Below are 15,334 nucleotides of genomic sequence, written 5' to 3' on the forward strand. Positions count from 1 at the left end.
TGCTCAGACGTGAGTCCCTTGCTCACTTGGCCACTGGATTCAAGATAGCCTGGCTGATGAGGATTATGAATCCGAAACCGGTCCCAGGATGCTTGTTTCCGGTCCATGGAAGACATGGCTTGGCAGTTCGGGCTGTACTGTTCCCATGAGGCACAGGGTCAGACTGATTTGCATATGGCCATGTTTGAAATGGGGTGGCTGAGTGGGCTAAAGAATGGTGATGGATTAAACCCAGATCAGTTGACTGGGGGTGAGTGTTTGATTTGCTCAAACGCTCCGTCCATCATCCCCTTTTGTATCGCTTTGTTTGCCCTAAGTGTGGCAGGGTATGCTCAGACGTGAGTCCCTTGCTCACTTGGCCACTGGATTCAAGATAGCCTGGCTGATGAGGATTATGAATCCGAAACCGGTCCCAGGATGCTTGTTTCCGGTCCATGGAAGACATGGCTTGGCAGTTCGGGCTGTACAGTTCCCATGAGGCACAGGGTCAGACTGATTTGCATATGGCCATGTTTGAAATGGGGTGGCTGAGTGGGCTAAAGAATGGTGATGGATTAAACCCAGATCAGTTGACTGGGGGTGAGTGTTTGATTTGCTCAAACGCTCCGTCCATCATCCCCTTTTGTATCGCTTTGTTTGCCCTAAGTGTGGCAGGGTATGCTCAGACGTGAGTCCCTTGCTCACTTGGCCACTGGATTCAAGATAGCCTGGCTGATGAGGATTATGAATCCGAAACCGGTCCCAGGATGCTTGTTTCCGGTCCATGGAAGACATGGCTTGGCAGTTCGGGCTGTACTGTTCCCATGAGGCACAGGGTCCGACTGATTTGCATATGTCCATGTTTGAAATGGGGTGGCTGAGTGGGCTAAAGAATGGTGATGGATTAAACCCAGATCAGTTGACTGGGGGTGAGTGTTTGATTTGCTCAAACGCTCCGTCCATCATCCCCTTTTGTATCGCTTTGTTCGCCCTTAATTCATAATCACATTTTTAGTCATCCTTGACAGCCATTCCACATGAAAACTGACATTACATTTCCTTACTAAGAAATCTACTGCGAAACTAAAAAAAGGGAGTATTTGTTTTAACCATTCAAATGCAAGATTTGAGTCACTATTTGCAAGATCAACCCCCAGGCAAAGTTTCATGTTTGGTTGATTATATTATCTCCAATATAAATATTTATTTAAAAATAAAACGACCCTGCACCCCTTAAATCTTACCCTTATCCCTACCCCCCAACCCCAACATCTGCCCTGAGCCCTAAAACTCTTCCAAAAATTACCTTGACCCCCCCGCCCTGAGCCCTAAAATCCTTCCAAAAATTACCCCTACCCTCTCCCTCACCCTGAGCCCTAAAACCCTTCCAAAAATTACCCCGACCCCCTCCTTCCCCACCCTGAGCCCTTCCAACCGACCCCCAACCCTTTAAAACGGATCCGTCTCCAGCCCTACTTACCTGTCCGGAGCTTCCTGTTCTGACGCTTTCTCTCCCGACATGTCCTCTGTCTCCCCGTCCATCTGGACAGCTAGGCCACACACTGTCTTAACCATGCGTGGTTAAGGCAAGCGTGATGTAGCTTGCAGGGAAACGGCACACGTGGTGCAGCCCGTGTAGTAGAGGCCATTTTCCCAAAAATGGTGGCTTCACTTTATTAAGCAATACAAGTATGTTCTGTGTCCCATGACTGAACAGCAAGGAGTCATTGAAAGATGTCACTGAGGCTCAAGAAAATGTGACTTAAATTTTTTCACCACAGCGGCTAAGGTGCAGGTTTTGAGGTAGGGCAGGTTCTTGCTGAGATATGAAGGTGTGCAGCCGTGGTATGTAGTTCTACTGGCAAGCTCAATGTTAAGTGGTTGATGACTGTTTTTGCCCATTAGCCATCGCCATCGTTCACCTCAGGAAGGTCTCATGAAAGATGATGAGATTCCTTTGCAGCTTAAATACCGATGATTGGTTAAACTTCATATACTAACCTTATCCAGCGACAGGTCCACAGACATGCCATATAGCAAGAGCTATTTTATTATCCGTCACACAGACATTTAGACTACTTTAGGCAGTCTCTGGTGGGAGATGGGGTTCAACAGTTTGGGGAGATGAATGTAGACCCTGCAACATGACAGCAGCAGTTAATTAAAGAATTACCTATAACCTTGATGAAGTGATCTGTTTTATGAACTGCCTTGTCTTATATTTGCAAGACTTGTTGTCCACCAAATAGTATTAGTATCGGATCATAGAGTAGGAGAGTTGCTGGCAGTGAGCTTCTGAATGTCAACCATTAATTAATCACGAGGAATCAGAATAATACCAGGTTATCGCCACACCTGCAGAATGTGCAGAAGAATTACATTCACATTAATTTGACACAAATTTTAAAATAAGTACTAAAGCTGCACGTATATGTTTTTTACTATGATAGAGTGCAGACTTAGGGCTTGATTAAAAGTTTTCACGTTGTCTAGCGGGCAGTCCTTTAAAAAATGCACCGCCATGGGAACACCAAAGCAAGTTCCTGCACGGAATGAACACCACCATGAGACCGCTGGCTGTGATGAAACCAGTAATATGCTTGGAGGGGCAACAGCAGCCCAGCCAAGCATATTACGGCCTTGCACCTCCATGCCACCACCAGGGATTGCAGATCCCTGGCAGCTGCTGCAGCCCCATGGCGGTCCTACTGCCGAAGTTGCAATTCGGTGGTCAGACCTCTGTTGCGGTGGTAACCGCCACACCACAATGGGTTTGGTGGTCCTATTGACTGCCAAACTCGTATTCTAGCCCTTAAACATTTCCAAAATGCACAAAGATTTTGAAACGTTCTACTGGAAAAGTATGACAGTCTTTCCATAAGTAATCCTTGTAATCTTTTGTGAATTTCAATTTAGTCACATGTGAACGTTGTTCAGCATAAATTATTGTATAATCGTACATGGGAAAATGTTGTGCAAGAGTGCACATGTCAAATTCTTTTCCACAGAGGAAATCATTTTCCCTTTGGCTTAACCTCTTGCTCTATGCAACCACCCATTTTGAAGTGTTATCTTCCCAGTCCCACTCTTAAAAGGTATTTAACTCTGTCCTTAACAGAAATAAACAATCAACCTCTTCTCAAACAATAAATAAGGAATATTTACCAACAACTCTAAATCTATGAGGGAGTAGATCTATTTCTGATTGTAAAATCACATTATGTGTACTACAAACGTTTCTTTGCATTTATCAAAAAGTTTTCACGCATGTGAACTGTACTTTTGCAAAAAGCTTTCAGAACTGTATCCATGTTGGGAAATATAATTTACAATTAGTAGTGAGACTACGGCCTTTATGACTAACACTGGTTTCACTGTTGCCATTCCTTTTCCTTACCAACATCTGCCCTACTTTTCCTTATCTGCACCGTCCCTCCTGCTCAGCCAGGATGAGTGCTGGAGTGCTTGGTGATGAGTGGGATGCTGAATGCTTGGGGGTGTCATAGAATGCATGGGTGCCTGGTGATGGCTGAGTGTCAGTGGGAGTGTGCGGGCTGAGCAGCAGGGAGGGTGTAGCTGAGGAAAAGGAGTGCAACAGTAAAGTAACAACAGCTGCACGAGGATCTCACTTCAGAGCCAGTTTCCTAATCCGCCTTTGTGACGGAGCCATTAGGTGAATGACGGCACAGAGCATCTGATGCCCGCAGACAAAGAAACATTCTAGAATGCCTGGTGTTGTTGATTTTTAAAGTGGCAGGACTGAGAAAGGAGATTTGTTTTTCTGTCTACAATAAAATGCCCATTTGTAGTCTAATATAATTATAGCGTTCGGAGTACTAATCACTATGCTAATTTACACTTTTTAAACGCTGTTAACTGTACATAAAATGGACTTATTCGTAGCATTATTGGACTGTAACATTTCACTAAACACGGGCCGTTTTGGTTGTCCTCTTTGTCTTCTTGTGATTTGCAGGTACAAAGATTACAGGGAGCCCCCATGGTCCGAGCACAAGTACGAAATCACAAAAGACTTCTGGGCCGTCCTCGCTGCACGATTAGCATTTGTCATAGTGTTCCAGGTATGTATATGCTGAATGCACATATGTATAGCACACACTGCAACATTGAATTGGTTCTAGGTGGTAGGGAGTGGAGAGAAATCAGCAAGGTAATGTGTTGTAAATAGGAGTCCTTGAGTCAGGTGAATAATCAGGTTACTTTTATTCAAGTTGAGTTGCAGGTCAAGTTATTAAGATGTAAATACAAAGCCCCACCAGGAGTGACCTCCCTGTCACTCAGCCTGCCTGCGCCAACTGCCAGTTGACACACAGGCAAAGCCCCCAACATTCCATGATGTCGCCAAGCATTCTGCCAGTGACACTATGTGAGCCACAGGGAAATCTCAGCCAGGGAAAAGAGACATAGATAAATATAACATAATGATTGGCAGGTGTGACTTGGAAAGGTGAGCGGGCAGGGAATGCTGCCTTTAGGAGGAGGCCTGCACTCTGATTAGTTTCCTCTACAGTTGAACTCTTAGGGGCATATTATCAAGGGGATTTATCTCTGCTTTTTTGGCTTTAAAAGCCAAGAAAGCGGAGATAAAATTATCTCCCTATTACCTAGCTGTCGCTAACACCAGTTAGCGACAGCTAGTATGAGATAGCGACCATCTTGGGCCCCGCTTTGCATGTCAGTGAAATTTATCAGTAATGACATGCAAAGTGGGCGTGCCTAAGATGTTAGCGACTGGAAACAGTCGCTAACATCGCTATTTCCTATTACCAACTTTTGGAGATATTCGCGCTAAGCGCGAATATCTCCAAAAGCTAACACCTGCCCCTGAGCAGTTCTTAGCCATGTTATCCAATGGGAGGTGGATAACATGGCTAAGAGCATTAGCTCGGTAATGCATGAATATCGCTGACTTTTCAGCGATATTCATGCATTTCGGCCGATTTTTATCGCTTAGGAGATAAATCTTGATAATAGCAAGGTTCCTAAGCGATAAAAATCGCCGCAGCACGGCGATAAAAATATTGCCGCTAAGCCAACATAGCGATAATTATCGCTAGTTGTTGGTAATATGCCCCCTAGTGTCATTAAGCTGGGAGTGCTGCAAATGTGGGGTGCTGCAGTGTGGTGTGGTAGGAATCACCAAGAGTCATGTTATAGTCTAGTCTATCCTTTAGTAACAGAATGAGTAACTGATTGGGAGTTAACAGAGTGTATTCCATTGACATTATGTTAAGCTAAAGACTGGCTGCACAAAACGAAAAATTGGTCACACAGCACATTTTGGTAATTGAGTGGCATTCCAAAGCAGACCAGCCCCCTAACATGCACAGCCTGTCTTCAGAATGCTGTAGTCTGCAGGAAGCAAGCTGTTCTCTCAGCCATTAATCAGCCATAACAGGGCTGCAGTTAAAAGTTAATCATGCTATTAGCAATGATTAATCGTCGATGGATCCAGCTGGTACGATCTCACTTCATTCTCATTAAATATAGTGCTATCCTCTCCATATAGACGAGGTGCAAGATTCAAGTTCAAAGGAGTAATTCTCATAGAGGTACTGCTTACAGTCTCTTACCGGTAGTGGGTAGATTCTTAGGGGGATGCCTCCTGCTGTGTGTTTTCCTACCGAAAATGCAGCATTTGGGGGCATATTACCGACGATTAGCGATATTTATTGCTAACGAGGCTCAGCAACAAATTTTTTATCGCTAAGCATCGCCGGAAATTATCGCAGAGATAACTTGCTATTAGCAAGGTTTATCTCAGAAGTGATAAAAATCCTCGCGCTAACTGCCAAATGAGAGATTAGCACTGGAAAACCAACGATAATCTCTCGCAGTTTGGCTTGATGATAGGGGCTCACAAACGTAGCCAAGATATCCACCTTCCATAGGATATCATGGCTAAGTCAGGAAAATACCAGGTGTAAAAAAAGCAGCGCTAACCGCGGTTAGCGCTGCTTTTTTTATCACTAACAGGGTTGGCAAAATCCTTGATAATAGGAGAAATGCCGCTAAACAACATTTCTCCTATTATTTTTCTCTGGAACGCCCCCTTTGCATCTCATTAGAGATGCAAGGGGAAGCGTAGAGAAAAAGGGTGCTAATATGCGTGTTAGCACCCTGTTGCTGATAGGGAGATAATTTTATCTCTGCTTTCTTGGCTTTTAAAGCCAAAAAAGCGGAGATAAATCCCTTGATAATATGCCCCCTGGTGATTACTGCACCAACCATTACAGGTATTGATTGCTCAAGCATGATTAAGAGTGGCTTGTGTCGGACGGGTTCATTATTGCATCACGCAAATTCGATACTGAGGCCTTTTCAGAATTGCGATAATTAGCACCTATTCCAACTTATAGGAGAATATAGGGCCTGATTACAAGTCTGGTGGCCCATGGACTGCTAGCCTCACAATGGCAATGTTCTGTCTGCCCGATTAGGACTCTCTAAGTTGTTCCAGCAGTGGACCACTGGCTGTGCCAAGGAACCTATTTTCCCTGGTGGTGGCACGGCGGAGGCAATATACTGAGCAGGACTGGCGCAGTTTAGCTGAGCATACTACGGGTTCCTTTCACCCCCCGCCTTTTCATGGTGGTGAGCCTGCCACAAAAAGGCTGGTGGTGGGAGAATAGGCACCCATGCCGCCTCCTGCTATGGGGATGCATTCTGTCTTCTTGAATCCCCAGTTCACGAAAGGTATGGACTACATAGTCCATGCCGTGCTGGAACACTTTTCCCATTCCCTTTATCCGAGCACCACCATGCGAAAGGCAAAAGCACCGTCCGCCTCCATGAGTTTAAATCGTAATCAGGGGTGCCGTCCTTGCACAGCTCTGGCACAGCCGTGGTGGCAGAGAGCCGGTACAACTGCGCCAAAGTCATAATCAGGCTCTTAATTCTTGTAAATTGCAGCCTTTTTCTCCTGTGAAATTCCAGTAGGTTTGATCTGCTGTAAATGAGTAGCATGCATTAAGCAGGCTCTTAGAGAGCATTATACCCTAATACATTTAGGTAAATTTGACCTGACGAAATTTACTTGGGAAAATTGCATGGGGTGCGGAAATAAGCTTCAATTTCAAAATTCCAATATTTTAGGTAACAGAAGTTATAATAACATCCCACATCCATCGTAATTCTTTTATTTATGTTTACAATGAGAACATGCAAGCATCCTCAATCTTTTATATATGACTGTAGTAACTGGCTGGCTGTGTTGCGTGCAGGGTCGGACTGGCTGGCTGTGTTGAGTGCAGGGTCGTACTGGCTGTGTTGCGTGCAGGGTCGGACTGGCTGGCTGTGTTGAGTGCAGGGTCGTACTGGCTGTGTTGCGTGCAGGGTCGGACTGGCTGGCTGTGTTGAGTGCAGGGTCGTACTGGCTGTGTTGCGTGCAGGGTCGTACTGGCTGTGTTGCATGCAGTGTCGGACTGGCTATGTTACGTGCAGGGTCGGACTGGCTGGCTGTGTTGTGTGCAGCGTCGGACTGGCTGTGTTGTGTGCAGGGTCGGACTGGCTGTGTTGTCTGCAGGGTTGGAGTGGCTGTGTTGTATTCAGGGTCTGGCTGGCTGTTTTGAGTGCAGTGTCGACTGGCTGTGTAAAGTTGCGTTGAGGGTCTGGCAGGCTGTGTTGTGTGCAGGGTTGTACTGGCTGTGTTGTTTGCAGGGTCGGACCGGCGGTGTTCTTTGAAGGGTCGGACTGGCTGTGTCGTGTGCAGAGACGACCTGGCTGTGTTATGTGCAGGGTTGGAGTGGCTGTGTTGTATTCAGGGTCGGACTGGCTGTGTTGCGTGCAGGGTGGAACTGGCTGTATTGCGTGCTGGGTCGGACTGGCTTTGTTGCGTGAAGGGTCGAACTGGCTGTATTGCGTACAGGGTCGGACTGGCTGTATTGCGTGCAGGGTCGGACTGGCTGTATTGTATGCAGGGTCGGACTGGCTGTGTTGCATGCAGGGTCAGAGTGGCTGTGTTTGCGTGTACGTCATAGGGTTTAAAAATGTATATGGTTTTATCTTTTGGTTCACTGCATAATATTTTTTGTTCACATAACGTCACGTTAGTCTTCCACTCATCTTGACTATTACAGAGAGCACCTTGAGCTTGATAAATAAAACATTCCTATCAGCATGTGTGCGCCTCAACTCAATGTGACAGTGTCTGGTGTGTCGGCTTGTCTGCCAGACCCAAAGATTCAGTGTGCCAGTGACTCAGTGTGCATGCTTGTGTGATCACGTGCTACGGTGCACCGGTGTGGCTCTATTTATTAGAGTGTCTGTCTCACAGGATGCGTGTGTTTCTCAGCAAGTGCATGCATGTGTGTCTGTAGTGCGGTTTCAATGTATGTCTGTATGCAGGGGGTCAACAGACCCAAATCCATAGCAAGCTGAGGATGATTCTTTTCCTTAATATACTTACAAGAATGTTGATATCTCCCTTTAGACAATATCATGGTGGTATTCCAGGCATGGATTAGAATTCTTAGCTACATCGGTCTTTCAAAGGGCAATGGAAAGTGTTCTGAATGGAGTTGTATAGAGTGGAAATAGTAATTTTTACCCCTACGCTATCCAACACTTTCCCTACTGTTGCACTCACTGGAGTGGAAATAGTAATGTTTACCCCTACGCTATCCAACACTTTCCCTTCTGTTGCACTCACTGGAGTGGGAAAAGATATATACATGATATTTTAAACCTTTTTATAAGTTATTGAAATAATTACTAAAAAAAATGTGTACGTATATATATTATATATTATATGTATGTTTAATTTATTGTTACATTATATATATATTACTTGTATATATTACTTATAATTTTTAAACATTTTACAATATTTTTAACTATGTTTATTTTAATTATATTTATTATATACTTGATGTCACTTTTTTTTAACTTAAATAAAAAACAATATTTTTAACAACGATATTTTTTTACATCAATATTTTTTTCCTCAATATTTTTGTACTTACCATACTTTAGATAGGATGTCGATATTCTTGACTGCAATATTCTTGCTTCGATATTTTTGTAGGTCGATATTCTGACCTTCGATATGTTGTCAGTAATTCTTAAAATATCATATGACATTCCCAGTAGTATGCCTAGTTTAGCTTTCCAGGTGGACTTATACTAATGTTGACTCTAATTATGAGGCCGAGGTACTGATAATAACAGCATGTAAGCAGTACATGAATTTACTAATTTCAACACAAGTTAAAAACTGCCTGTGTTGTTTAGCTTGTGAAGAATACTCTATCTCTGTGGTCCATGTGCACTATTTAATACATATGCTGTATACCCCATGTGATATTTATCACATGTTAAAATAATGCAGAGGTGTTTTATTAGGTGTCGGGTTTTGGCGGTTTCTGAGGTCTTAGAGTCTTTTCTTTTGTAGTTTCTGCGAGATGGAGGGTACAGGTTTGCTGTTCTGCGGGAGGTCTTGGTCTTTATTGAAGGTAGGCAGGCCCCGGTATTTAGAGGCACATAGCTGCAGGACAAGTCATCTTTATCTGGTTCGACAGAGAGTGGCAGACAGGAAAGCAGGGTTGGGGCTAAGTCAGCTGCTCTCCTCAGTCTTTTTCTTTTGCTGCTCTTCATGAACTTTTTCTACGTAAACATCAGGATCTGCTACTCTGGTGCCAGGGACTCCCCTAAATACTGAATTATTGGGCATTAGGGGAGAGTAGGGTAGTTGCCAATGGCTACTGATCTTTGGCGTCACACCGTCCCCTATATGACCTTTTCCTGTGGGAAGTGGGCATAAACCTGTCTCGGAAATTCTAAGTATGCCATCACAAAGTTGGCTACTTCTGCTCAATCGTGTGCAACTAATAGTGGCCCACCTTAGGGGTATTTCTAGCCTGGAAGTGAAATGTCTACTGGACTAGCTAATTTTCCCACCTGTCCAGGTGCCAAAGGGGGAAATGAACACGGAGGGTGGCTGTACTCTCCATGTCTAGCAAGAAGCTGCGGTACTCGAGAGAAGAAGTCAGAAAAGAGCCAGTTCTCAGTACCGGTTAGTTCCAGACCATTTACAGCACTGCTTGTTTGTCCCTAGTAAAATGGAACTACCTGTGCACAGGGCCTGTAAATTAAATGCTACTAGTGGGCCTGCATCACTGATTGTGACACTTATGTTAACAGTAAGCATGGGCGAATTTTGAGAATTCGCGATCCGCGATTGCGGATTTTATTTTTGCGTGTTCGCGGGGCGCTTTGCGTGTTCGCGGGTGTTTGCGGGGCGCTTTGCGTGTTCGCGTTTTTTTTTTGCCTGGGTAAATACTGCCACAATCTCGTTTTTAATGCCCTTCTGCCCTCTGTACCACTCGTTTCTGTGCCCTTCTGCCCTCTGCCCCACTCATTTTTTGTCCCCTTCTGCCCTCTGTCCCACTTTTGTGCCCTTCTGCTCTCAGCCCCACTTAGAATGGCGCCGGCAAGCTGCCAGCGCCATTCTAAAAATAGCTACAAAGAGCTTCAACAGGAAGCACTAATAGATAAAGTAAAGCAGGCGCTCCAGTTGAAGGTCAAATTAAGTTACACAATCATTAATCACCCCAAGTTTGGGGTGATTAATGATTGTGTAACTGAATTTGAGCTCCAACTCGAGCACCTGCTTTACTTTATCTATTAGAGCTTCCTGTTGAAGCTGACTTTTGTAACTATTTTGAATGGCTCTGGCAGCTTGCCTGCGCCATTCTAAAAGAGTTACAAAAGTCAGCTTGAACTTTTGACCCAATCCGTTCCGCTCGCGGATTTTGCGGGAAATTCGCGAATCTCGAGGATTGCGAATTTACCGAAAATCCACAAAATCTGCGAGCGGAACGGATTTTCCGCCCATGCTTAGTTAACAGCACTTTAAACATGTCTCAGGCTAGCCATTGCAACCGGTCCTTGTGCAATTTAAATTGCCATTGGACCTGACAAAGTAAACCTTTGGTTAGGCCCAAACCTTCCTTTTTTATACATATGATTTATCCTTAGGGTAGACCCTGGACAGCACAGGGGGCAATGTGCAAAGTAGTTAAAAAGTAGATCATAGATGTGTAATTTCCAAATGTGAACAGGTAACCAGCGTATGTTTGGTGTCTCTGGAATTGGAATTTAAAATCTCATATTCTGGTGAAGTTGGATATAAAAAAAAAATAATTACCAATTTTAGAAAGTTGGTACTTTCTTGCCTTAGCCATTTGGTTCCTGCAACCTGTCTCTTGGTAACACAACTTGGTGTAGCTTGCAGTTGGGCTTTGTGTATTCCTCCTAAATAGCCACACATAAAGGTTAGCTTAGGTGTGACTGGATGTGCAATCACTGGCGGGATGGGAGGAAGGAGCTGGACCAAACCCCACTTAAACTTAAATAGGCTCAGATAGGCTTTGTCCTGTCTCTACACAAAGGGCTGCATACCCTTTGTAGTTAGTCTGGAGCTGGGCCAGGAAGGCAGAGCACCTGTGCATTTCAAATGCAGTCCTCTAGAAGCTTTTCCCCACTTCAAAGGCACAACGGAATATAAATACTGGACCTCAGACACCACCACATTCAGTACACTACTCCACCTGCAGATACTCTGCTAAGAGGAAGCACTGTTGTGCTGCTGAAAGGACTACCACTCTGCTGGACTGCTACTCTGAAGGATCAGCTGTCCTGCTGTACCGACATGCTGCCTTCTTGCCTTGGTGGGTGGAGAACTGGACCTGCAACTTCACCCTGTACTCAGGACACCAGAGTGAATGCAAGGTTTAGTCTGCCGGCCTCCTCATCTGAGCCTCAGGGACATAAAAGGCTCCCCGACATCCTGCACCTGCCCCTGGGCGCAGCAGCAGTGGGTTCCTGACCCCCAAGTGTTGAATCTCAGGTCCCTGACCCTTGGTGAGGCTCAGAAAGATGAATACTTTTGGGCTTTTCACGACCGTGAACTGGTACTGTCACACAGAGACCTCACCTCTTGCAATCTGAAGCCACAAAAAGCTCTATCAGCCACACCTACGCACTACAGCATCGACCCTTAGTAAGGGGGTGCCATTGCGAAGCTCCAGCAACGCCTGCCTGCTCTTCGTGCTATGCTGACAGATGTCCGCAACAGACTCCCTTCTCCTAAGGGCCCTCTCCATTGTGAACAGGACTCTTGGCACCAATTTGAGGAGGTAAACTTCAGGGGGCCTAGTCTGGTGACTGTAGTCGACCTGCGCTCCGATTGGTCAGCCTGAAAGTGTAACTGTAACCTGGTCCAGTATGACCAGATACCGCTAGTTAGCACTTTTGGTGCTATTTATACTAAAGTCTTTAAAAAACGTATAACCTGGTACTACTGATTGGATTTTTGACACTTAGGTCATGTTTATTTATTACATTTTACTCTATGGGGCACATGCATCAACCTATTTAGGAAGTGCAAATGGTGCGAATCGGTAAATTCGGCCGTTTGCACTTCCTAAATACGTATTTGGGATGCATCAAACACTTTTTCAATATTCGCATTTTTTTGCATTTCTTAAAAATGCGAATGCATTTAAGGAATCGCATTTGTACGATTCCTTAAATGCAATGCATCAATTTAAAAAAAAATGCGAATTTTGAAATTGGAAGTGTAAATTAACACGAGGTTGACCCTCGTGTTAATTTGCGAAAATCTTTCAAAATTCAAAAAAATGCATTTTTTACACTGTCATGTTACAGACACACATGTCCTTAGGACATGTGTTTTTGAAACATGCACTTTCAAATACATTTCAGGGGTGCTGGGGGGGGTCCTTTGGACCCCCCCCTGCACCCTTGGAATGCATCAACAAATTGCGAATTCGTAAATGCCTTCCCATTGACTCCTATGGGCCTTTCGGCCCATAGGAATCAATGGGATTTGCGAAAAAGCAGTTAGGAATTCGGTATTTATTTGCGATTCGGTAAAAATTGCGATTTTTACCGAATCACAAATAAATACCAAAAAAAATGATGCATAGCATTTTGCAATTCTTAATTTGCGATTCAGTAATTTTCGCAAATTAAGAAATGCAAAATGTATGAATGATGCATGTGCCCCTATATTTCTAACTTGGTGTGGGATACTCTTTTATGTGGTGTTTTTTACTTTATTACTGTTTGAAGTCTTGAACAAATGCATTAAACATTGTCTCTAAGTTGAGCCTTACTGCTATGTGCCAATCTACCAGAGGTTGTAGCACAAGTTAATATGGGGTTGGCTTGTGCCTCCCTCCTCACAAGGATTATAGTTGCTGCTTGACCAGGGTTCTCACCCCAGTCAACCAAAAGCCTAATTTCTCACACTTACTTTGGTAGTACTACTGACCTACTACTGTATTCCAGGAATAAAATAGGAATTAGGCTTGCTCATGAAATTCAGGTGTAAATCAAAAGTGCTACAGTTGTAAGTCACACTTGCAGCATAGTATTTGTGACTAAAGCCCTATTTCTCTCTGCTTGTCGTAGGAAATGGTGTGATTTGAAGGAAGTGCCTTAACTTCATTATTTTTTAAAAATGTACTAATATTGTCAATAAATAATTGATAATGCCGTTTTACCATGCAGAGGGGGAAAGGATAGGGATGGTAGGAGACAATGTGCATCTGTTGCTTTCTAACACATTTTTTTTCTCTCTCTACTCCAAGAACCTGGTCATGTTTATGAGTGACTTGGTAGACTGGATCATACCCGACATTCCTAAGGACATTAGCGAACAGATACACAAGGAGAAGGTGCTAATGGTTGAAGTTTTCATGAAAGAAGAACAGGGCAAGCTCCAACTTCTGGAGACCTGGAAGGACCAGGACAAGAAGCAAGAAGAAAGCTGCAACAACCACAGCCCCACTCTCTCCAGGAGCCATCGGGGTAGCACGTCATCTCATCACTCCTACAACGTGGATGTATAGTGGGGACAGCAACCTCTCACACTGTACATCCGGGCATTCCACTAAGTGAAAAGCCTCTACTTAAAGGGCAAAACTTAATCCAAGGACAAGTAACTGGGGTAAAGGCACATATGCTGCATTGCTTTCGACCCCCACCTTGGTGTGAAACTCTGTTCTTATGAAAAAATGGAGGACCACATTCTGATCAGGCGTTTCTGTGTTTTCTAAGCACAAACTGTAAGGCAGGGAATTCTGTTGCATGCTGGGTTGAGTGGAATAATGGACATTGGCATCTTCGCCGTATGCACAGATACTACGTAAATGATACTTTTCTGGGTAAAGATGTCATCCTTTACTTACTGACACCCGCACACATAGATATGTACATATATACAGAGATATATACTTTGTATAAATATATTAACACACATTTATATATATATATATATATATATATATATATACACATATATATGTATATATACACACACAGACATGTGTGTTTATGTGTGTGCTTAATTATTTTATACATATTTTTCTAAATGTGCTTCCTTTTAATACATCTACAGATATCCTCCAACATGTTCCTTATTTATTGATGCAAGATTAAACTGAAAAAGACTTTTTCACATGTGCTTCCTCCTGCCAAAACCTCCATGGCACTTATTTTCTGTACATAAAAATATTTTTTAAAGACCTGTACGCTGCAACACAGATTAATTCTGCATGTATTTTTCCCATAGTTTATTATTAACAATCAGACAACAGAAACCACTACATTTCAAAAAATTCAATTTTTCTGCCAAGAAACTTTGACAATAGAACGAGTATCCAGTATTCTCTCTGTTCTCATGACTTGTATACTCTTTGGATTTTTAAATATTTATTGATTCTAAAATGAGCGGAATGTGGTAACCTTGATTTTTCTTTTTTCTCGTTTATTTCTAAGGGTGTTGTATGTCTAAGGATTAAACTGGTAACCAAAAAATTATAAAATGTATTCAAGTATGCTCTCACCAAAGATTTGTATGTAACATGTTGATAGGGGCAGGGATTGATGTACAGAAGGGTTAGTGTTGTGCACTTTGTGACTTTGTACTTTTTTCTTGCAGGAACGCCACTTTTCAAAAACAAATAATCAAAGGTGTTAATTCAGCTGATATCCTTGTTTTGCAGCTCAATAAATCTGTATATTGGCTACTGGCTCCACAGCAAATCACTCCACTCAGCCAATCCTGAGTGTATGTGTGTGTATATATATATATATAAATGTATATATATATATATACATGTATTTATATATATATATATATATATATATATATATATTATATATATGTATGTATATGTCCCTTTGATTTATGCTGAATGGTGTAGCAGAGGAATCCTTACAGATCAAGGTGGCTGCTGCCGCCACAGATGGCATCGTCGCTGGCTAGATAGATATAGGTACATATATATATATATATATATATATA

General features: G+C 43.2%; 1 protein-coding gene across 2 annotated transcripts in view; it reads left to right on the plus strand.

Annotated features, from left to right (window-relative positions):
- The window catches only part of ANO1 (anoctamin 1), a 780,986-nt gene extending 766,978 nt beyond the window's left edge, over positions 1-14,008 (plus strand). For both annotated transcript variants that reach the window (XM_078684271.1, XM_078684272.1), the window contains 2 exons: positions 3,956-4,061; positions 13,617-14,008. In XM_078684271.1, the coding sequence (XP_078540397.1) occupies positions 3,956-4,061; positions 13,617-13,877 (367 nt within the window). In that variant the 3' untranslated portion in view covers positions 13,878-14,008. The remainder of the gene's footprint in view (positions 1-3,955; positions 4,062-13,616) is intronic.
- The last annotated feature ends 1,326 nt before the right edge of the window (positions 14,009-15,334 follow it).

This window comes from Lissotriton helveticus, chromosome 3_2 (assembly GCF_964261635.1).
Source record: "Lissotriton helveticus chromosome 3_2, aLisHel1.1, whole genome shotgun sequence".
NCBI classification, from domain to species: domain Eukaryota; kingdom Metazoa; phylum Chordata; class Amphibia; order Caudata; family Salamandridae; genus Lissotriton; species Lissotriton helveticus.